This window comes from Scyliorhinus canicula, chromosome 16, assembly GCF_902713615.1.
Source record: "Scyliorhinus canicula chromosome 16, sScyCan1.1, whole genome shotgun sequence".
Taxonomy (NCBI): Eukaryota; Metazoa; Chordata; class Chondrichthyes; order Carcharhiniformes; family Scyliorhinidae; genus Scyliorhinus; species Scyliorhinus canicula.
The window spans coordinates 45,496,305-45,521,411 of NC_052161.1; the positions used below are offsets into that span (position 1 = coordinate 45,496,305).

The 25,107-nt window shown below is 44.5% G+C and overlaps 1 protein-coding gene across 11 annotated transcripts in view; it reads left to right on the forward strand.

Annotated features, from left to right (window-relative positions):
* The window catches only part of LOC119950570 (transcription elongation regulator 1-like protein), a 924,053-nt gene that overhangs the window by 242,127 nt on the left and 656,819 nt on the right, over positions 1-25,107 (forward strand). For all 11 annotated transcript variants that reach the window (XM_038773098.1, XM_038773095.1, XM_038773090.1 and 8 more), the window contains one exon: positions 7,086-7,229. In XM_038773098.1, the coding sequence (XP_038629026.1) occupies positions 7,086-7,229 (144 nt within the window). The remainder of the gene's footprint in view (positions 1-7,085; positions 7,230-25,107) is intronic.

Below are 25,107 nucleotides of genomic sequence, written 5' to 3' on the forward strand. Positions count from 1 at the left end.
TCACTTCCACACTTCAAAATCTTTCTGGAGAATCACGCCACGCCCTCTGTTTCCAAGTTTCCTACCACCTGAACATTTTGAAATTGTGTCCTGTACACCAAGGCCGAGTTCATTAATATATATATTTTCCTGTTTTTCGTCTTCAGAATGTGGCGTCGCTGGCTAGGCCAGCATTTACTCCCCATCCCTAGTTTTCCCATCCACCAGGTTCACATTTTCAAAAGTAGTACTAATCGGGGCCAGCGTGACCACTTGCTAGGGAGGCCACTGAATGAAGGGAACTTACAGTGCAGAAGGAGGCCATTCAGCCCATTGAGTCTGCACCTTGGAAAGAGCATGCTACTTAAGCCCATGCCTCCACCTTACCCCATAACCCAGTAATCCCACCTAACCTTTGGACACTAAGAGACAATTTAGCATGGCCAACCCACCTAACATGCGCATCCTTGGCCTGTGGGTGAAAACCGGAGCACCCGGAGGTGGATGCTTGCGGGGAGTGGGGTGATGGGCTGCTGTGCGCGGGTCCACCACACCAACCCCTGTACCATATGTTCCCGTAGAGGGGCCAGCCCTAGCCCCTGACTGTATGCCCCACTCATAACTGCAGCGGACCCTTGCCATACGGCTGAAGGCTATTGCTGATAGGGAATTGGAAATCGTGGTTACATGAGCACTTCACGCATCCCAAGTGGATCCCCATGGGTGTGTGGGCAATGTAGCATGTGCGGCTCATTTCCTAGAATCCCAATTAAACTTTGATGCATGGACACTGTGCTTGAACACTGTGAGAGGCAGCAACACAGACACAGCAGCCAACCCTTGAATGCCCAGAGGATGGGCCCCAGGCACATGTCCACAGCCAGGTGCATGTGGGCAGGGCGTGTCATTGGAGGGAGCATGTCTGGGGGCATGGGGTATGGGATTGGTGGTCGGCCCTCATCGACGATCAAAGTTGCCGACGTCATGCATCAGGCTGTCCACTGGGATCGCCACCACCACTGTTGGCCTCGGTGCCATGCATTGCGGCAATATCTCATGTGCCCATAGTCTCTGGGACCTCCAATCGGCTATTGAGCTGCTGGAGTGTCGCTGACGTATCCCTCTGAATATCATGGCCGCACCCTAATATTTCCATCTGCTCTGGGATAGTCTGGTTCAGAGGCTCAGCTTCTGACTGGGACCCAGCTGGGTTCTGGGATCCAGCAGCCCTCCAACTGCTGTCTCGCCTGGAGGTTCCTGCCTCCACCTGGTGTATATCAGCAACTGTGCGGTGCTCATCAGATTTTGCCACAGTCACTGAGGTGCATGTATCTGCGCTGATGGAGGGTGGGGATGACATGGACTGTGGCATCTTTGGAGCTCTCCTCTGAGGTGTTCACATGGGTAAGGGGCCAAACCAGAAGGGCCGCACGGTCGGCTGGAGGACCTGCTGGAGAATGGACATGTGGCCAGTGGGAGGGATGGGTTAGTCTGTATGGTAATAACAATACACGTGTGACAGTCCATCTGGGTGGGGCCAGTGGATTGTCACCTCTGCGGTGTATTTCGACCCCCACATTGGTGACTGCACTGTCCTTGACCACCTCCGTCACCTCTAGGACCTGTTTGTCGAATGTCGTGAGAATTCTAATGTCCAGCATCTCACTGCCAGTCTGGGCCCTCTGCCAGCGACAGCTTCTCCTGCGGAGACACAGAGAGGGCATCGTTACTCACACGCATGGGTCACATTGCTGGGGGGATGGTGTAAAGGGAGGGTTGGGGTGCTGGGAGGACTGGGGTGAAGGGAGGGGGGGCTGTGAAGGATGGATTGGGAGATGCTGAGTGGGGTTGGCTGTGAAGCCCGTGGAGCCTCGTTAAATGGACCAATTAACGTTGTATTGCGTTGCCGGCCTCGCCCAGTCGAGCGCTGGGGAGCTGCGGCAGTTCCTGTTCACTTCCACACTTCAAAATCTTTCTGGAGAATCGCGCCCTCTGTTTCCAAGTGTCCTACCACCTGAAAATGTTGAAATTGTGTCCTGTACACCAAGGCCGAGTTCATTAGTATTTATATTTTCCTGATATTCGTTTTGAGGATGTGGCGTCGCTGCCTATGCCAGCATTTTCTCCCCATCCCGAGTTTTCCTTTAGAATCATAGAATCCTTACAGTACAGAAGGAGGCCATTCGGCTCATCGAGCCCTGCACCAACCCTGTGAAAGAGCTCCTTACCCACTTCTCTGCCCTATCCCCATAACCGCACCTCACCTTTTGTATGGCCAATCTACCTAACCTGCACATCTTTGGACTGTAGGAGGAAACTGGAGGAAACCCACAAAGACAGGAGAGAACGTGTAAACTCCACACAGTCACCCAAAGTTGGAATTAAACTCGGGTCGCTCTGAGGCAGCAGTGCTAACCATGCTGCCCTGCTGGCGGTGGGATTCTCTGCTCCCATCGCTGTCAATGGGATTTCCCATTGAAGCCACCCTACACCACTGGGAAATGCGGTGGTGGTGAGCTGACTCCTTGAACTGCTGCGGTCCCTGAGGTGTAGGTACATCCACAGTGCTGTTAGGAAGGGAATTCCATATATATCAGGAAAAGCAAGGGTACTGACACTTACCCCTGGGGAACACCACTACAATCTTTTCTCCTGGAAAAATGCCATCCCTACTCTCCCTCGTGTCACTCAGCTAATTTCATATCCCTGTTGCTACTGCTCCTTTTGTTCTATGAGCTTTAACTTTGCTCACAAGTGTGTTGTATCAGTCATCTTTTGAAAGTCCATGTTCACCACATCAACAGCATTGACCTCATCAACCCTCTCTTACCTATTCAAAAAGCTCCAGCAAGTTATTTAAACACAATTTTTCATTAATTAATGTGCATTAGCATGTGACTATTAATTTTGTCTCACATTATTGTTTCTGGAACTTTCCCCACCAGTGAAGGTGTGCCAAACTTTCCCCACCAGTAGAGGTGTGCCAAATTTTCCTGAACACACTCGAGGAACTCTTGCCCCTCACTGTTTCTTACACTACTACTGTTCCCGTCTATATTCAGGCTATTAAAGTGACTTTTATAACTACTTTATAATTTTTGCACTTCTTTCCAAGTTCCTTGCAAATTTATTTCTATACATCGTTCCCATTTGTTGGTGGCCAATATAGATCACAATGAGCAATGTAATTGCACCTTTTTTGTTCCTTAGCTTGAGCGAAATTGATCCTGTCCTTGAACCCTCTGGGGCAATCCTCCTCTCCAGCACAGTGACACAGTGGTTAGCACTGCTGCATCACCGCTCCAGGGTTCCGGGTTCAATTCCGGCCTCGGGTGACTATCTGTGTGGAGTTTGCACTTTCTCCCTGCGTGGATTTCCTCCGGGTGCTCTGGTTTCCTCCCACAGTCCAAAAATGTGCAGGTTAGGTGGATTAGCCATGCTAAATTTTCCCTTAGTATCCAAAAGATACTAAGTTGTGGTGGGGTTTCCACCAGCTCTTTGGTCAATGGACTGGGCTGCAGTAATGGCTATTGAATTTAGCCCATTGTGTCAAATAATTCTTTGAGATTAGCTGAGTAGGATTGTTCCTTTCCAAATCTATGCTGTATTTTCTCTTGTAATGATTTTCTCTTTATTTAGATATGTGACAATTTCCCTGCCACAGATGCTGAGCTAAGTGGCATGTAATTACCTGGATTATTTCTGTCTCCCATTTTAAAAGTTGGGCACTACATGAACACAATCCAGTTCTACAGCACACATTCACGCTCAGAATCCTGAAACAGATGTAAGCCCACTTGCCGAGCAGGAATTGGAGAATGGGATGGCATTTAACATGAGGCAGAAACCTATCCCTTCCAATCCACAACCTTCCTGCTGTATTCTAATGGTAACCTGTTCTTTTGAGCAGTTGAGAAGAACTCCTGTCCCGGGGTCTTCAATAAATATGCAGATTGGCGTCAGTTAGTGCCATTTTAATTGGTTTCTAAGCAGTTATGTAACTATGGCAACTTAATATTACTAGTTGTTTTCTTCAAGTTGTAGTGAGACCGACCATGTTTGTCACTTTATTTGTTGACTTGTGAAATTAATCAGCCAAATGCATCCTATCTTTCCTTCATCTCACCATCTCTTATCTCCATTCACCTTTGAAATGATTAAAGGGTGCATGTGAAATGGTGAACAGATTATTAAGATTGCGGAGTTTACGGCCGTTTTCACGGCCGCGATCACACCTGCTTTCAGCGTTCGTGAAAACGGCCGCAAAGTGCCCGTTCCGGACAGCCATGGCACCGATTAGCACAGCCGCACCACGGCCGTGCCAAGGGTGGTATGGGCCTGCGATCGGTGGGCACTGATCGCGGGCAGCAGTTCCGATACCCGCGCGCTATTTGTTCTTCCGCAACCCCGCAGGATCAGTCCACGGGGCAGCTGAGGGGCATGACGGCCCGCGCATGCGTGGGTTTGACGTGTCTGCGTGATGACGTCATCCGCGCATGCGCGGGTTGGAGCCATCCAACCCGCGCATGCGCGGCTGACGTCATCATGCGCGTCAGCCGTCGTGACGCTTGGCGCGCAGACATAGTGATGGTTGCTAAGGCCGCGATGCCGTGCTTCACAGGGCCGCGCAGCTAGCCCCGCCCGGGGGGGAGAATCGGGTCCCGGGAGGGGGCGCGGAGGCTACAGTGAAACACGGCCAGTTTCACGGCAGCCTTTACGACTCGCCGCATTTGCGGAGAATCGCGCCCATAGTTCAGGAGAGTTCACGCTGCATATCTATTGCAATTAGTGTACGAGAACTCAGCAGTGCTGCACTTTCATTTTTTAAAATGTCTTCAATCGTCTAAAGCAGGGTTTTTCAAAGTGGGGATTATGGCCCGCGTGTGGGTCAGCGGCGGGTGTCAGAAGAGTCGTGGAGTACAGGGTCGCAAAAAAATGAGAACAGCGAGGCTCAGAATGAAAGAGGGCAGAAAAAGAACAGAGAATGTCATTTGAAGTTTAGGCAAGCAATGAGAGGCTAGATCAGGAGTGAGGAAGAAGCGACAATTGATTGTATAGGAGAGCTGAAGGCGGGGAATGTGGACTACAGAGGGAAGCATTTGTACTTTATGGTACTCCTCAGCAAAGTCACGTTGCCAGTCATCCTGGATTACAGAAATGATACAGGAGAGCGCGGCAGTAATGTATTTGAAGGTGTGACAGATGCTGGTCAGAAAGGAACAGGTCGTAGAATTGCTGCCATTGCCAGTGGTTGCATTAAAATTGCTAGTATTTGTGTTAAAGCCATACATTACATTCAGAGGGCCAATGCCCCATAAAGAAAATCCATCCTACTTGGACCAGACTTGTGGTCAGGTGGAATAGATTCAGGTGCTGGGAAGGTGAATTAACCTCCCCTTCAGTCTCATTTCCAAGTGACAGATATTCTTTGGTGGTCATCTGTGACATTCAAAAGCTAAGTCATGTAGAGAGATTCAACACAGTGGGCACAATCGACCAGTCATGCTGCACCCAAAAAGCAACATGTCGTGGGGCAACATGGCCAATAGAAGACGGGAGACCTTTCTCCTGGGATCTATCCTGCCCACAATGCCTCTCGAGACCAAACGTGATCTTGTGAGATATTGCGATGTAATACCCATCCATTGTGGACGGGACCACATTTTGGCAAATCTGCATGTTAAAGTGAGACAGCTAGTCTCATTGTAAATTGCAGTTGCCCAAGGCACCTGAGACATTGGGATCTATCCCCTTTGGCTTGGAGACTTTGGGTGAGCGCCGTTCAGTACTGGTCTCCACAAACAGGGACCTGACAGAATGGCGCGCATGGGGGTCTCCCAGTGGACCGGAGGCCCCCAGGTGCATGCCCTTTTGGCAGGGTGGCACCCTGGTGCTGCTGCCAGCCTGGCACCCTGGCAGTGCTACCTGGGTGCCAGCCTGATACTAGTGAGGTGCCCCACTGCCAGCTGGCAGAGGTACTGCCAGGGTACAACATTGGCACTGCCAAAGTGCCAAGCTGGCATTTTCCACGTGGTGGCGATTGGGCTTGGGGGTGTTGTGTGGGTGGTGTGGGTGTTGGAGGGGTTGCCTGGGACCCCCTCGTTGTGAGTTGGGGCTTGAAAGGGGTTTCACAGTTTGGGATGCCTTTTTAAAATGGTACCCCAATCTCTCGCTACACTGAGGAGTTCTGAGCAGTGCAGAAAACGGGGCTATGTGCGGCCTCGGTTGCATGTTCCCCACTGTGGCACCCTATCTAACCTGAGTGCCATTCAATAGCTTTGTGTTTCTCGGCACAACGAGTGCCGGGAAACACGCGGCTATTCTCTCGTGCTTTGGGACTTTGTTCACAGTTAGCTAAACCATGCCCAGAGTCATGCAAAAATGCACCAGCTCCGTTCTTTGAAAAATGCTGTTCAGAGCACAGAAAGTATAATGGGACCAACATGGATGCATTTTATTCAAATGGCTATTTTGTGTGATTCTGTGTGGCGTGGTTGTATTTTTTCTCATCCACCAACTTATTACACAAGTTCTTGGAACAACAACTGCATGCAACATTGTTGCAATTATCTCAGTGGTAAGGGACCCAGATCTGAATATCCTGTATCCTGAGAGCATTAATAGTGTTAACATGTCTTTCATCACTTTTTAAATGTTGCATTATGTTAAGTCTCATTTTCCTCGCTTGTTGGTCAGTCAGTGCCCAGCTAGTCATATGTGCAAGAAATGCATTGCCTTGTCAATTTGCTCCATCTATAAAACCAACATACGCTCCTAATACTTTTGACTGAAATTGGGAGCTGGATGATTTTCAACATTTTTCTCATGTTTGGCGAGGGGTGGTCTCTTCACAGGAAGAAAAAATGTTATGCAGCATCCAATTTATGACTTTAAAAGTTGTAAACATTTCCTGAGGGGAACACAATCTTGTGTATTTGGTTTTATTTTAAAGTTAGCACCAGTGACTCATTAGGATCTAATGCATTAAAGGTAAGCAAACGTGACGTTGCTCCCGAATGTCAGTCAGTTGGCAAAAGTGGGCCCCGTGGGAAAAAAAGTTTGAAAGAAAATGGTCTAACCGTTGCATTTTCTTTAATTTAATTTAGCAACATCCTCCAGTTATCCGGGCGCACATTTCCTCAAGCAGATTTATTGTCACCAGAGAGATTCGGGTAAACAAAAGTGTGGTCAACCTGCAATTTGTGACATCAGAAGTTTTGGTCAATTTGGAGCAAAGAATCTAAATAATGGTAAGTGATACTTCAAAACAAAATTATTACAATGAGCAGTAATGGTAAATAGACAACTAACTGGTTCAGACCTGTAACAATTAAGACTAAGCATGCGTGCATGCACGTAATCAAAATAATTTTAAAATTGATGACTCGAACAACAAAAATAATTTATTGAATTATTTTAGACAATTGGTTGACAGAAAATCAAAATGACTTTAGTACAGTAACAGTCATAATATGCTTTTGCAATAATCTTAAATATTGTGTTTCATCTGAATGCGTACATTGTACATTTGTGATCAATATTGTGTTTCATTGTGTTCATAACTTAAGAATTGTTTGGCAGGTTTGCACAACTTTTGTTTTTGACGCAGTAATTAATAAGATAATAGGGCAGATTTTTATCTTGTAGTTTTTAAGCATAAAGGAACACTTAGTTGGTTCTTTGAAATAAATCTGGCATGGTACATTGCTCATTTTTTCCCCATTCATTAATTTAAATGGACCAGAAATTAGACAGGCTTCACTGCTGCCATACAATTCTCGGCACCCAATTTTTCTCTGCGTTCGACCCTGGAAATCATTTCTGCCCAAGGGCTTAAGAACAATCTATTCTGTTGTAATTATCCAACTCTGAGGTGGACTTTGGACTCTTAAAAACATTAAGTGGTGGTTTGAAGCAAGAGCTGGAAAATGTATCCTGAAGCACATAAGGCGATTATATAAATGACTGCTTCAGTTATTAATGCAACTTGTAAGGAATAGCTGTGATTTTAATGCATACCTGGTTCATGTCCCTCTTCACTATTAGCTTGTTTCACCTTAACTCTACTAGTTTTTACGTGATGCTGAATGATAGAGAAGGTTAATCTGCTTATTATCATTTATAAAATCTTACATAATTCAAAACAATGTTGAAATAAATAATCCACTGTAGTACATGTAATGTAATTACTTTATTATTTATTTTATATGCCTAATTATGTGAATTCTGTAAGAGGTGATTAAGCAATAAGCCTTTATGGGGTCTTGTTTACATTGGAATCATGAAGAGAATAAATAAAGCGGTTGTTCCAGGAGCTTCATGTATTTAGGAGAGCATTTAGTTATCAACTGATTTAGCATGAATACTATCAGATAAACATAGATAACCAGGGAAATTGTGGGGTGGACTTTGGACGTTACTGTCGAGGCATTAAGCATTGCCTTTGCTGAGAGCCAGGAATTAAATCTATTGTCAGATTTGCATGATGGGAACAGAATCTAGCTGAATTTTTTCCACTTTATTATTGGAAGAAAACTTGAGCAAATTTGCTATTAGGCCTTTTAGATTTTTTTGCTCTGATTTCCATCAGTGCCCCTCACCCACATGATATTTAGTGCCCAGCCTGTGAAGATCAAATGTAATCCTTTATACTTGGCGAAACTCTTCAGCTTCAGAAACAAAACCTCAAGGATCTAAGAGTAAATTTGGGGTGCAGTATTCAAATATGATTAATATTGCCACTATGACCAAATATATGTTAGAATTCTATGTCTTTTGTCTGAATGTCTTTTGCAAGCATTATTTGAATTTGATATGTTGCGTTCTTTTGAACTAAGGGATAAGAGGAATGAGTGTCTGAACAAATATTAATTTGAGTCTGGGAAGTTCAGATAGAAATTGCCATCTGGATTGAGATTGATTTGGAAAGTTCAGGAATGAAGATTCGGTTGGTGTAACCCCTCTGAATATTTGGAAGATTAGTACACAGGCGACATAAGTTGTAGGAGGGTTTCAGCTGATCTGAAGAGTGTGTATGTATAAGGAAAGATGGTGGGGTTGTCATTCAGTGAGCAAGGTGCACAAAATGGGCAGGAGCACCCTGAACCCTGTTACACACACTGCACAATAATCCTTTCTGTTGACTTGAAGCTGTGGTACTGCTAGTTTAGTGGCCCAGCAGACTTGAGTATTATTACTGCTCTGTTTCTGTGATTTTGTACCAGAATTCTACTGTGATGTGCGTGGATCACGTTATTGTTCATGGACCAAGAAGAAATCACTTGTTGTTTCTTTTAGAGTGTAGGAATGAATTAATTATAAAGATGAGTCTAAGATTAGTTCTAAATTATGTTTTTATATAACAAAGTGTCATAGATATTGTTGAGTGAATACATTCAGTTGAGTAAACCCTTCAGAATAGAGATGAAGAAAATAAAATCTCCTCCCAGCATTCTGAGACTTTGGAATTCCGTTCCTCAAAATTTAGCTGATGCAGAGTCATTGAATATCTTAGACAATGGTCGATAGGTTGTTGATAACTAAGGGAGCAGAAGGTTATCAGGGGTTGGCAGGAATATGAGGTTAAAATGAGATCAGCCATGATCTTATTGAATGGCAGAGTAGACCTGAGGGCCCGAGTGGCCTGATCCTAATTTGTACATTTTTATGTATGTTCATATGATCGTAGCCTAACAAGCGCACATTTGAGAGCACTTAGGCCACATTTTCCCAATTGCAACCAAATAGAAAATTCTGCTTCTTTTTTCCTCACCAAATGCATATATACCATACAGATGTATTTACTCAACAATATCTATGATGCACTTGTATAAAGCCATCCCTTCCTCCACCAGTGAGTAACCTGATTTAAAACCATTGAAAATGAATCAACAATCAATGTTGAACCACTTCATAGTGTCATTCATGTGCACTAACCAGTTATTGGTAAATTGAATGTTTCTTGATATGGAAAACTTTTATAACATATCTACTCATGCCAATGTGCCTGATAAGTGAGTACAATTAGAAACAGTACACTCAGCAGAATCTTGCAATTTTGACCTACATATTAGCTCGTTTACAGATTTAGCTTGATCCAGATAATTGAATCTTGAACCAAAGTAAGAAATTATGGAAGCTGCAAAGGCTTTCGTTTTAAACTCACTCGTGTTTAAAATTCCCTGGTCTTTTGAACAGTTTTGGTTCATTTGCCCAGTTTGCGTTAATATTACATCTCAACACCTAACTATTTAAACAAAAGGTTGGGTTATACGTTTCTTTTTATTGAGAAACTGTGACAGGATAGAATTTTTTTCCTTAGCCTTATACGCACAGGAAATATTCTCTGCCAACAACACACAGATTGATCAACAACCTCTCCCGCAATGTCAGCTGGAGCTGGACATTGACTTCAGGAAGCGAAGTATCGTACACACCCCTGTCTGCATCAATGGTGCCGAGGTGAAGATGTTGACAGCTTCAAATTGCGAGGTGTGCTCATCACCAAAAATCTGTCCTGGTCCACCCACGTCATTGCTACGACCAAGAAAGCACAACAGCGCCTATAGCTCCTCAGGAATCTTAAGGAAATTTGGCCTGTCCACATTGATGCTTACCAATTTTTACAGATAAACCATTGAAACCATCCAATCTGGCTGCATCACAGCCTGGTATGGCAACTGCTCTGTCCAAGACAGTAAGGAACTACAGAGAGTCGTGAACACAGCCCAGTCCATCACGTGAACCCGCCTCCCATCCATTGACTCTGTCTACACCTCCCGCTGCCTTGGAAAGCAGGCAACATAATCAAAGACCCCTCCCACCCAGGTTATTCTCTCTTCCAACTTCTTCTATCAGGCAGGAGATACAAAAGTCTGAGAACATGCATTAATAGGTTCAAAAACAGCTTCTTCCCCACTGTCAACAGATTCCTGAATGACCTTCTTATGGACTGAACTGATCTCTTCACAAATCTTCTCTACTGAGTAGTAATACACCCGATATGCTCACCTGATGCCTGTGCCTGTGTATTTATGTATGTCCTATATTTTTTCGTGTATGGAACAATCTATCTGGACTGTACACAGAACATTCCTTTTCACTGTACCTCTGTACACGTGACAATAAATCAAATTCAAATAAAATTAAGGTACTATAAAACATTTCCATATGAAACCACCAGGTTAATGAACTAGAAAAGAAATTCCTAACTAATTTCAAAAATAATTAGAAATAATCTGACTCTTTTCGGGGTTCGGTTATCAGCCTCATCTTCTATCTTCCCCTATAAGGAAATGGCAGGTTTGTTGTACAAAATGCAACTCATTAAAACAGATAGGTGGAAAGTTGTGGCCACTGTACTTGCAATTTTGTAACCTGTCTGGTGGGTGGACAAAATCCCTTGCCAGCAACAAACTCAGAAAATGGGCTGTCTTCTGTTCTTCATTGATGTCACATTTCCTCAGTGAAATATTACTTTGCATTTCTAATGTTAGTATCGAACCAAAATAACAACAAGACAAAAAGAAAGTAAAAAGGAAAATTAAGCACATTAACTAAAAAGAACCCAAATAAATTGTACCAAGCTGTCAATTCATCAGGATTCATGAACATTGGCGGACATAAACAAAGAATTAATTATTTACACTTAATTAGAACAAGTAATATACTTTAAAAAAACATGGGGCATATGAATATATCAAAAACCAACAGAGGGGTTCCAGCAGATGGAGTCATTAATGAGGTAAAAAAGCAGGTATACAAAATGAGAGATGCCAAATCACAGGCAATAACCATTGTGTAATCTATTTCGGATGTAGTTTGAGTCATGTTTTCTGATTTCCACTTTGCAAAGCCATAAGAAGGGAAGCGAAAATACCAATCCAGAGACACAGGGTAATGCTCTGGGAAAAAAGCAAATTACTGCGGATACTGGAATCTGAAACAAAAGAGAAAATGCTGGAAAGTCTCAGCAGGTCTGGCAGCATCTGTAGGGAGAGAAAAGAGCTCACGTTTCGAGTCCAGATGACCCTTTGTCAAAGCTATAAGACAGAGAAAGTGGGAAATATTTATCCTGTGGAGTGAGAATAAAAGATGAATCATGGCCACAGAATCCCAGGGAAACTGGGTGCTAATAGGCACAGAAAGCGCAGGGAAAGAGTGCTAATGGCAGTGCCCAGAGAGAACAAAAGATGTGAAAGGCCAAACAGCAGAGAAACTAACATTAGAGGATAAACTGTGACAGATGTAGATGTGAGGGGGAGGGGAAGGGGGAAGCAAAGGGGAGAAAGGGTAAGGAAAGGTGGATAAAATGCGGAAGGGGTTAAATATATATAAAGAAAGTCAAGAGAGAAATAAATGGTAAAAGACAGTTAAAATGAAATGGGATGAAAACAAATGGGTCAAGGTGAGGTAGAGCTAATCATCTGAAGTTGTTGAATTTGATGTTGAAACCGGAAGGCTGTAGTGTGCCGAAATGGAAGATGAGATGTTGTTCCTCCAGTTTGTGTTGAGCTTCACTGGAACATTACAGCAGGTTAAGGACAGACATGTGGCATGGGAGCAGAATCTTCTGTTAAAATGGCAAGCAACAAGAAGGTCAGGGTCTGAATGCGCACAGACCAAAGGTGCTCAACAAAGCGATCACCCAGTCTGCGTTTGGTCTCTCCGATATAGAGGAGACCACATTGGGAGCAGCGAATGCAACAGATCAGATGCCCCCAAAACCAGGAACCCAGCCCCAAAACACTCATTCCAGGTTAAGTAGTGTTTCACTTGCACCTCTTTCAATCTGGTCTATTGCATTTCCCGTTTGCATATGACCTTCCCGTTGCTTTCCATTTAACACAAGACCCTGCTCCCATGCCCATATGTCTGTCCTTGGCCTGCTGCAATGTTCCAGTGAAGCTCAACACAAACTGGAGGAACAACATCTCATCTTCCATTTCGGCACACCAGCCTTCGGGTCTCAACATCAATTCAACAACTTCAGATGATTAGCTCTATCCCACCTCGACCCATTTGTTTTCATCCCATTTCATTTTAACTGTCTTTTACCATTTATTTCTCTCTTGACTTTCTTTATATATATATATTTAACCCCCACCTTTCCTTACCCTTTCTCCCCTTTGCTTCCTCCTTCCCCTCCCCCAAGATGTACATCTGTCACAGTTTAGCCTCTGATGTTAGTTTCTCTGCTGTTTGGCCTTTCAGACCTTTTGTCCTCTCTGGGAACTGCCATTAGCACTCTTTTCCTGTGCTTTCTGTGGCTGTTAGCACCCCGTTTCCCTGGGTTTCTGTGGCTATGACTCATCTTTCATTCCACTCCACAGTATAAATTTTTCCCACTTTCTCTGTCTTTAGCTTTGACAAAGAGTCATCTGGACCCAAAACCATGGCTCTTTTCTCTCCCTACAGATGCTGCCAGACTTGCTGAGATTTTCCAGCATTTTCCCTTTCGTTAAAAAGAGCTTTGACAAAGAGTCATCGGACTCGAAAAGTTAGCTCTTTTCTCCCCCTGCAGATGCTGCCAGACCTGCTGAGATTTTCCAGCATTTTCCCTTTCGTGCCAGCATGTTCTCTTTGGTTAATGCTCTGTGGACCCAGGTTCGAATCCCAAGATGGCAGATAGAGAAATTTGAATTCAATAAAGACCATGAAACTATTGCAGTAAAGGCACATCTGGTTCACTAATGTCCATCAGGGAAGGACACCTGCTATCCTTACCTGGTCTGGCATACATATCCACAGCAATGTAGTTGACTCTTAAAATGCGCTCTGAAACACACTCAGTTTAAGGGAAATTAGGGATAGGCAATAAATGCTGGCCCAGCCAGCAAGACCCACATCCTGTAAATTAATTTTTTTAAAGTAATGCTAATTTCATTATTAGAATAGTCATCATTTTCCTTCAGCTGAATATTACCATTGTATGAAGAAGCAATTAATCATAGGTTGTGAGGGATAAAAAAAAAAGGCTGACACTTGGAATTGAAAAAGTCATTTTGGGTTATTTCAGTAATCACTTGCTATTAATTAATTACTCGATATAAATAATAAAAAGGAAGAGTAAAGTAGACATGAATTCCAAAATATTTTCCAAACTGATTAAAATTTTTGAATTAAAATGTACTCTTTAAAATTATTGCTTTAACTTAAAGAACAAAGGGCAGTACACCACAGGAACAGGCCCTTCGGCCCTCCAAGCCTGCGCCAATCATGAAGCCTGTCTAAACAAAAACCTTCTGCACTTCCGGGGTCTGTATACATCTACTCCCATGCTATTCCCATGTATTTGTCAAGATGCTTCTTAAATGTCACTATCACGCCTGCTTCCACCACTTCCCCAGGCAGTAAGTTCCAGGCAGTCACCACCTTCTGTGTAAAAAAACTCGCCTTGCACATCTCCTCTAAACTTTTGTCCTCACACCTTAGACCTATGCCCTCTAGTAATTGACACTTCAACCCTGGTAAAAAGGCTTATGACTATCCATTCTATCCATCCCACTCATAATTTTGTAAACTTCTATCAAGTTGCCCCTCAACTTGCGTCGTTCCAGTGAAAACAATCCAAATTCATCCAACCTCTCCTCATAGCTAATACCTTCCCTCCAGACCAGACAATATCCTGATAAACCTCCTTTGCACCCTCTCCAAAACCTCCATACCCTTCCGGTAGTGTGGCGACCAGAATTGTACGCAATATTGCAAGTGTGGCCTAACTAGGTTCTGTAGAGCTGTAGCACAACATGCCAATTTTTATACTCAATGCCCCGACTGATGAAGGCAAGCATGTCATATGCTTTCTTGACTACTTTATCAACCTGCATTGCCACTTTCAGTGACCTGTGGACCTGGACGCCCAGATCCCTCTGCCTGTCAATACTCCTCAGGGTTCTGCCATTTATTGTAATAGCCCTTCCAAAATGCATTACCTCACATTTGTCCCGATTATACTCCATCTGCCATTTCTCCACCCAAGTCTCCAACCGATCTATTTTTAAAAACTTTTTATTATAAATTTAAAGTACCCAATTCATTTTTTTCCAATTAAGGGGCAATTTACTCTGCCCACCTTTGGGTTGTACGCAGACACAGGGAGAATTTGCAAACTCCACACGGATAGTGACCTGAATCCTCAGCATTGTACGGCAGCAGTGCTAACCACTGCACCACCGTGTCACCCTTCCCCCAACCGATCTATGTCCTGCTGATCCTCATCACTATCTGCAACTCCACGAATCTTTGTGTCATTCACAACTGTACAAATCAGACCAGTTCCATTTTCCTCCAAATCATTTATATATACTACAGACAGCAAATGTCCCACCACTGATCCCTGTGGAACACCATTAGTCATAGCCCTCCATTCAGAAAAGCACCTTTCCACTGCTAACTTTGATGACCAAGCGAGTTTTATATCCATCTTGCCAGCTTACCTCTGATCCCGTGTGACTTCACCTTTTGCACTAATCTGCCATGAGGGACCTTGTCAAAGGCTTTACTGAAGTCCATGTAGACAATATTCACTGTCCTTCCTTCAGCAATCATCTTCGTCACTTCCTCAAAAAACTATCAAGTTAGTGAGACATGACCTGCCCTTCACAAAACTATGCTGCCTCTCGCTAATAAGTCCATTTGTTTCCAAATGGAAGTAAATCCTGTCCCGAAGAATCCTCCCCAGAAATCTCCCCAATAATTTCCCTACCACTGACATAAGACTCACCAGCCTATAATTTCCTTGATTATCCTTGCTATCCTTCTTAAACAAAGGGTCAACATTAGCTATTCTCCAGTCCTCTGGGATCTCACCTTTAGCCAATGAGGATACAAAGATTTCTGTCAAGGCCCCAGCAATTTCCTCCCTTGCCTCCCTCAGACTTCTGGGGTCGATCCCATCAGGCCCTCGGGACGTATCTACATAATGTTTTTCACGGTGCCCAACACCTTTTTTGATATTGACATGACTCAGACTATCTTCCCTTGACTTCCACCAAGTTCTTCTCTTTGGTGAATACTGATGCAAAATACTCATTTAGTACCTCACCCATATCCTCTGCCTCCACACATAGATTCCCTCCTCTGTCCTTGAGTGGGCCAAACCTTTCCCTAGCTAACCTCTTGCTCTTTATATACATATAAAAAGCTTTGAGATTCTCCTCAATCCTGTTGGTCAATGACTTTTCATGACCCCTTTTAGCCCTCCTGATTCCTTTTTTTAATTCTTTCCTACTTCCTTTATATTCCTCAAGAGCTTTGTCTGTTCCCAGCCTTCTAGCCCTTAATGAATGCTTCTTTTTTCTTTTTGGCTAGACTCACATTATCTAAGGTTACCGGTTCTGAATTCTTATCAACTGATGTTTGAAACACTCCCACATGTCAAATGTTGATTTACCCTCAAACAGCTGCCCCAATCTAAATTATTTGGTTCCTGCCTAATATTGTTATAATTAGCCTTCCTCCAATTTAGCACCTTCACCCGAGGACTGCTCTTATCCTTATCCACAAGTACCTGAAAACTTATTGAATTATGGTCACTGTTCCCAAAATGCTCCCCTTCTGAAATGTCGACCACATGGCCAGGCACATTCCCCAGTACCAGGTCCAGTACGGCCCCTTCCCTAGTTGGACTATCTACATACTGTTTCAAGAAACCCTTCTGGATGCTCCTAACAAATTCTATCCCCACCCTGAAAAAAGCCCCTCGCACTAAGTGAGTTTCAGTCAATATAGGGGAAGTTAAAATCACCCACCACAACAACCCTGTTGCTTTTCCATCTTTCCAAAATCTGTCTATATCTGCTCCTCTATCTCCCGTTGGCTGTCAGGAGGTCTATAATAAACTCGCAACATTGTGACTGCACCCTTCCTATTCCTGAACTCCACCCATATTGCCTCGCTCCATGAAACCTCCGAGGTGTCCTCCCACAGTACAGCTGTGATATTCTCCTTAATCAGTAATGCAACACCCCCACCCCTTTTATATCCCCCTCTATCCTGCCTGAAGCGTCTAAATCCTGGAACGTTTAGCTGCCAATCCCGTCATTCCCTTAGCCCAGTCTCTGTAATAGCAGCAACATCACAGTTCCAAGCTCTAAGTTAATATGCCTTACCTGTTATACATTTCAGATTGAAACTTCAGACCACCAGTCCTGCTATATTCAGCAGCATTGCCCTGCCTACTCTTCCTCTCAATCTTACTGGCTTATTTACAAGTTCCCCCTCAGTTATTTCACCTACTGACCACTGCTATGGCTCGCAGCCCCTGCCACACTAGTTTGCTTATATTGCTTATCCATCGTTGATCTGTCCTTAAGGGTGTTGCCAATTAGAATGTGTGATGGAATGTGTATTTTATTAATTGCTTTACAGTTGCATGAATGGTTTCTGCCCATGCCTCTGCTTCATTTCCTGACTTTTACATCAAGTGACTATTTGTGTGTTTTTTCACTTTTATGTGGGGCATGCATGATTGAAATGTCTATTTTATATTGATCTGGGTATCAGCCTGAGGCATACATACTAGACTGGATTTCAAGCAACGTGCATTAGACAATATGAAATTGTCTGTTTATACCGCAGTAAAATTTCATCTCGTTAGTCTGCTCCAGCACGAAGTAGGGTGAAATTCTTGAGACATCTGCAAGTATAGGGAATTGGTCCTTCTGTCAAATGTCCAGGTGGTAAACAATAGCTGAAAGAACCAATTTCAGGACAAGTCCATTGCTTCAAGGATACCTGAAATACATCCAACTCCACATTGGGTTCAATAATATTCAGGCATCTCTGGTGCTTTGACCATGTCTGTATAGAAACCTTTCGAAAACAAAAGCTGGCCGTCTTGAATGGAGCTGGGACCAGATCTACTCCACTGAATTTTTTCAGATCATATCACGGCCTATCCAGTAATCCTTAAAAGGATCACTGGGGGATAGCACCAAAAAGCCAAATATAATTTGTAAACTTTTCATTTTGCATAGCTGTGGGAAACAGGAGAACACTACAACAGAAAGTAGCCGCAGAAACCTTGGCCTCTTTAAACAAGTAAGCAGCCTCTGATAGCCAATTGTTGTTCATAGCTCACTGCTAATACACTGATTATTTCAGGAGCGTGTTGGGCCACCTGCTTCCCCCACCAAGACATTGATTTCAGGCCCAAACTACACTTACACAAGTTTCAAGCCCCTGTTTTTTATAATCTCCTGTGATTGACACTGCTTGTGTGTTGTGCGGGCCAATTAATACACAAAAGAATAGATCCTTGTTAAGAATGCAAGTTCGCACATGATGAATATTGGTGTTGGTTAAAGTATAACTCTCAATATATGTTTCCTTTTCTTGCAGTTTCTCTGAGTCAAAAATTATTTTGGAGGTATCACTCTGCGCTGTTCATACCCCTAGCTTACTTGGCCTGATAGGGTTCATGCTCAATTCCTCGAAAAAGCTCACCTGGAATTAGGCAGAATAATTCATTTTCTAGTTGTGGTGCTTCCTTCCCATTCCCCAGAAATACATACAAGTAAATATTCTGGTTTAAATTTAATGTGCGGAGTCTGCACATCCTCCCCATGTGTGCGTGGGTTTCCTCCGGGTGCTCCGGTTTCCTCCCACAGTCCAAAGATGTGCAGGTTGGGTGGATTGGCCATGATAAATTGCCCTCAGTGTCCAAAATTGCCCTTAGTGTTGGGTGGGGTTACTTGGTTATGGGGATGGGGAGGTGTTGACCTTGGGTAGGGTGCTCTTTCCAAGAGCCGGTGCAGACTCGATGGGCCGAATGGCCTCCTTCTGCACTGTAAATTCTATGATAATCTATGATTAATCTCGGACAAAGGTTCGGCACAACATCATGGGCTGAAGGGCCTGTTCTTTGCTGTATTTTTCTATGTTCTAAAACTCAAGTATTAGTAAAAATACGATCAGACCTTGGTATTAGAACATAGAACAGTACAGCACAGAACAGGCCCTTCGGCCCTCAATGTTGTGCCGAGCAATGATCACCCCACTTAAACCCACGTAACCCGTATACCCATAACCCAACAATCCCCCCATTAACCTTACACTACGGGCAATTTAGCATGGCCAATCCACCTAACCCGCACATCTTTGTATTCTATCCTCCTAGGCCTTTAAGGATTAGAGTCTGACAAAATACATGGTCCTCTTAATTGCAAGAGATCTGATTTTATCTGCTAATTTTCTGGGTTGGGATATAAAGATATTGGATGGGATTTTCTGACCTCGTGCCGGGTCGGAGAATCGGCGGAGGGGGGCGTGAATCACGTGATGCTGCTCCGATGATTCTCCAGTGACCAGAAAATCGGCGGCGATTCTCCCCGCGCGATGGGCCAAGTGCCTGCTGAGTTCGGCCGAGTCCCGCCGGCATCGTTCTCATGTGGTCCTACCCAGCAGGACCTTGCCGTTCTGGCTGCGGGGTGCCGTGGGGAGAGGGAGGATATGACTCCAGGGGGGGCCTCCACGGTGACCTGGCCTGCGATCAGGACCTGCCGATCGGCGGGCGGGCTTATCCCGATGGGGGCCTATGTTCCTCCACGCCGGGCCCCTGTAGGTCTCCGCCATGTTGCGTCGGGGCTTCTGAAGGCACCTGGGGCTAAATGGTATAGCTCCTAAAAATGGACATGGGCATCACGATGCATGGTTACCATGTCTGTTCAGCATAATGCAGGCAGCACACCAAAGTCATGCTTCCTGTTGATGTGATGATTGCTGCATGCAACCAGCACTAACCATGCTGTTCAATGGCTGGAGTTCCAATCTCATTCATTGCTAGCCCTGTTTAAAGTTAGCTTGCACCTTTTAAAGAGAATGCACATTGTGGCTGCTAAAGGTACTGAGATCATTGGACATAGTGTGTTATGCAATAACCAGCAATGACTGATCAGGCAGCGAAAGAAGAGGAATTAAACCGTAATGAAGAAAGCGCAGCATCACTTGGTGTCGCACTCTCGGGATCAGATTGTGTGCGACAGCCAGGGAAGGTGCAAGTAGAGCACGGATTCCAGCTCATCACAGAATGAGATTACACACAAGTTTGGTTGAAGAGGACTTAGATGAAGACTTTGATGGAGCCAGGCTTCAGAATAAGGCTGATAGTTGTATTAAATGCTTAGTGGATTTGGAAACCTGTCCGAAAGCCTATGTTCAATGTCTCGGAACATGGAGGAGTTAATTGCTAAATTTGCTTGTGGTCAAGAAGCCAGTCTGATGGGATATTGACAGTCGCAAGTTAAGGATGTGAGATGGTTGGTGAATGAGGAAATAGCGTTGAGATTAGTGTTACTATATTTGCATTGATTTTTAACAAATTGAAAAGGGGTACCTCCTCACATCATCAACGTCCTTTTTGTCTACTCTTCATCATTCACCTCTCATCCTTCTCTTACTCTGCTCATTTTACTGTATTTATTTATGGGATAGGGGCATAGCAAACAAGGCCAGCATTCAGTGCCCAGCTCCTAATTACTCTTGGGAAGGTGGTGATGAGCCACCTTCTTAAACCATTGAGCTGAAAATAAAAGAACATCCACAGTACTATCGGGAAGCGGGTTCCAGGTTTTTGATTCTGTTCTTCTGATCCTAAGCTTTTTGCCATTTAGATGGCGGCAGTGATTATTCGGTCATGATGGCAAGGTTGTACACCATTCAAGAATACCATCACAATTCTTAAGATACCCTGAGCTGAGTACTGCAGGCGCCCCCCCCCCCCCCCCCCCCAAAACTGTCCAGGCAATGGAGTTGTTGCTTCAAGACAGAGTCTGCTCCATCATAGAATCATAGAATTTACAGTTCAGAAGGAGGCCATTTGGCCCATTGAGTCTGTACCGGCCCTTGGAAAAAGCATCCCACCCAAGCTCACATCACCACCCCATTCCAGCAACCACTAAACCTTTTTGGACACTAAGGGGCAATATAGCATGGCCAATCCACCTAATTTCTGCAGTGACGTCCTGATGTTCTGGAGCTGAAATGACTAACCTCAAACAGCCATAACCATCTTTGGGTAGGTATGACTTCAACCAGTGGAAGGCATTCCTCCAATTTTGATTGTCACTGACTCTAGATTTGCTGGAGCTCCTCGATACCATACACAGTCAAATGCCACCTTAATGTGAAGGGCAGTTACTCTCACCTCACCTCAAGGCTTTCAGCTCCTTTGTCTATGTTTATACCCAGGCTGTCCTGAGGGCAAGAGCTCAGTGCTTCCTTTAAACAGTGATCAAAATGGAGTACTGATTTGTCAGCTGAGGGGGCATGGCACATGGTAATAAGCAGGAGGTTTCCTTGCCCATGTTTGAACTGGTGCCATAAGACTTCAAGGGTTCTGGAGTCGATATTGGGGACTCCCAAGGCAACCTCCGCTGAGACTTTCCTGCTGATGGGATAGGAGATGCCCAAGGATGGTGATGGTGGTGTCTGGGACATTGTCTGTAAGATGTGATTCTGAGAATATGACTATGTCAGGCTGTTGCTTGACTGTGGGACAGTTCTCTCAATTTTGGCACAAGCTCCCAGATATTAGTAGGGGAGACTTTGCAGGGTCGACAGGCTGAGTTTTCTGTTGTTGTTTCTGGTGCCTGGGTCAATGTCAGGTGGTCCCTACTGTTTCGTTCCTTTGAGACGTTTAAGCGGTTTGGTACAATTGAGTGGTTTATTAGGCCATTTCAGAGGGTATTTAAGAGTCAACTACATTGCTGTGGGTCTGGAGTGGCATGGAGGGCAGAAGATTTCCTTTCCTGAACGACCTAAGTGAACCTGATGGGTTCTTACGACAATCGACAATGGTCTCATGGTCATCATTAGACTTTTAATTCAAGATTTTCTATTTATTTTAATTACTTGAAATTCCACCACCACATTCCATCACCACCCCTCAACTGACCTGCAAGTAATTGATTACTCATTTGAATAGTGCTGGTGGGCAGACTGATTCATACAAGTTCAGCTTTTGGAGGATAATAGGGAGGGTCATAGGGTTCCAAAGTGCTCATGCTGGTAGCAAATCAATCTTACATGCTGTTTAACATGATGATTCATCTGCTCTGCATACTTCATTGGCATGGGCATTAACAGTTAACACGGTGATGGCCTGTATAATTTGCCTCAGCTGTATATGCATAAGATAACAGTTTCAAACCTAAGAGATAATCATAAACCCCTCCAAAAAGGTTGTGACCGAGCTCAATTTTCTCCTCTATGACATAATTGTGAGATTTTTTTTAATGCCTGACCCTTTTTTAATGTCTCACCCTTGGAAGTATGCATTTATCTGGGAGATATTAAAAGTGGCCTATTGATGTACATGCAGGTTGTCCATGTTGTGCTGGAGATAATACTTGGAAATGGAAATTCATGATGACTTTCCCACTCTTAAGTCAGACAGTAAATATTAAACATAGAATCACTCCTGTACCAACCTCCCCGGACAGGCGCCGGAATGTGGCGACTAGGGGCTTTTCACAGTAACTTCATTGAAGCCTATTCGTGACAATAAGCGATTTTCATTTTCATTTTTCATTCACTTGCACCTTTCCAGCTGAGATCAACTAATTCAGCATAAGGCTGGTAATTGAACCTCAGGTTTTTCATCTTTATATAGTTCAGCAACTGCCTGAGTAATCGAAAAATCTAGAATGCAAACTTATAAAATAAACTATTATGAGAGTTTACTCAAATCAAGCACAAAGAGCTGCATGCCACTGCAACGCAAAATCAAACCACTTAAAACATAATTTTAAAATACAGGAAGTTACAACATAATTTTGTGTGTTTGCAAACAAACATCTCAGGTTCGCCAAGTCACAAGTTGCTAATAAAATCATACAAGAATCAACTGATTGTTAATAACATTATTGCTGAATGTACTTTGTGGTGACTATATTTAGTACGATAGGTGCATTTATATTATAGCCCCTCTTAAATAATATGGTCGCACTGTGGTTAGCATGGTTGCTTCACAGCTCCAGGGTCCCAGGTTCGATTGCCGGCTTGGGTCACTGTCTGTGTGGAGTTTGCACGTTCTCCCCGAGTCTGCATGAGTTTCCTTCGGGTGCTCTGGTTTCCTCCCACAGTCCAAAGATGTGCAGATTAGGTGGATTGGCCATGATAAATTGCCCTTAGTTTCCAAAAAGGGTTAGATATGGTTGCTGGGTTACGGGGATGGGGTGGAGGTGTGGCATAGATATTGTGATCTTTCCATGGGCCTGTGCAGACTTGATGGGCTGAATGGCCTTCTTCTGTATTGTAAATTCTATGATCTTATGATCTAAGCACAATTGGACATTTTAGCTGATTAAAATATCGAACATATTTAAAATATTGGGAGTGATGAGACCATCAATTCACAAGAAACGTGATTGGAAGTGAACAGTGGTTTTAATAGTCTTACAACTGAGCCTGCCTGCGACGAATAAACTGGCAGCAGGCTCACGACTGCAGAGCTTTATACTCCCGGTTAGTGGGAGGAGCCATGGGCGGAGCCAAGGGTGGAGCCCAGTACAAACTCCTCATCTCCCCCTATGGGCAGAGCCGCGCAACGGCTCGTATACAGAGCCCACAAGGACACAATACATATGATACAACACAGTGTGAATTACTAGGTTTATAATTCACCACAGAGAGCGATCCAACAGTCATGCTGCACCTGACAAACAGCTCGCTGCAGCGCAGTGTGGCCGATAAAAGCAGGATGACCTGTGGGCGGGATCACTTTTTTTGGCAAATATACTTTTTAGAGTGAGACAGCTAGTCTCATTCTAATGTGCAGATTGCCAAGGTACCTGAGGCTTTAGGATTCATCCCCTTCACCTCAGAGACTTTGGGGGAGCATTGTTCAGCACTGGTCCCCACAAACAACAAGGTCACAGAGCAGCTCCAGAGCAGCAACAACCCAGGAGAAAACCGGCCTGCAACCCCAACAACACCACTGACTGCAACGATGGATGCCAGGGCTACACTACCCCCCCAATTCATCCCCATTGAGTTCACGGGTCCTGTACGGACCAGGGCAGCTTTCTTAGCCCTGCAATTGTGCAACACTTTGTGAGCACCACCGGTATGCTGGGAAACATTCAACAGCTGGAACAACCGACTGTATAGATTCTGGACTGGTAAACCTACCTTTTAAAAATGGGGTTTAAAATTGCATCGATTAATGTGCGAAGCATTGAAGACACTTTGCGGTGTGTAGCCACACTCAGCTTCTTGGCAAACGTGAAAGCCGACCTACTGTTTCTGCAGGACTGTGGAATTCCGCACCTCAGCAATTACAGGCGCTGCCGAGATGGTGGCCCCACGGGCCATCCATCTGGTCAGGAGGAAATGACTGTCGCTCCTCCGGCCTGGGTATTCTGCTGCGGGGAGGCAACTTCACCATCTCCGATGTTGAGGAGGTGGTGGGCGGACGCCTCCTCGTAGCAGACGTCAAATACAAAAACACCCCTCGCAGACTTATTAATGTGTATGCCCCGGCCGTAAAGAGTGAGTGGCCGGCAGTCCTTCAGCAACTCCCACTGCTGTTGGCCACCTCCAAGCCGGTCATTCTGGGCGATGACTTCAACTGCATCATCGATGCGGCTGGTCGATCTGGCAGAGCCGACAGCAAACTAGACGTTACATCCAGACTCCTGATGGAAACGGTAAAAGACGCAAAGCTGCTTAACGTCTTCAGCAACCCTGCAGACGGAGCTCTGCTTAGATACACATGGTCAGGGCCTAACGGGTCCGTCTGCTCCAGGATAGACTTCTTCTTTGTGGCCTGTGCTTTCACGGTCAGGTCCACTGATGTTAAGCCAGTGTTCTTCTCTGACCACTACCTCCGACTGGCCGCTTGCCACCTACAGGAAAACCAGGGGGCGGGCAGGGAGACATGGAAGCTGAATGCAAAACTGTTGACTCCAGAGAACCGCGAGGAACTTAAAAGGGATTACAAAGGTTGGAGAATTGTGAAATCCCTCTTTGAGTCTTCTCTGGTGGGAAGCAATCAAGGGGAACATCAAAAAGTTTTTCATCCTCAAAGGTGTTCAAAAGGTGAGCGAGAGACGAGGGGCCATGTCCACACTCCAGAAAAGTATGCAGAATTTGCTCCAGCTGCAGTCGATGGGGGTTGATGTCAAG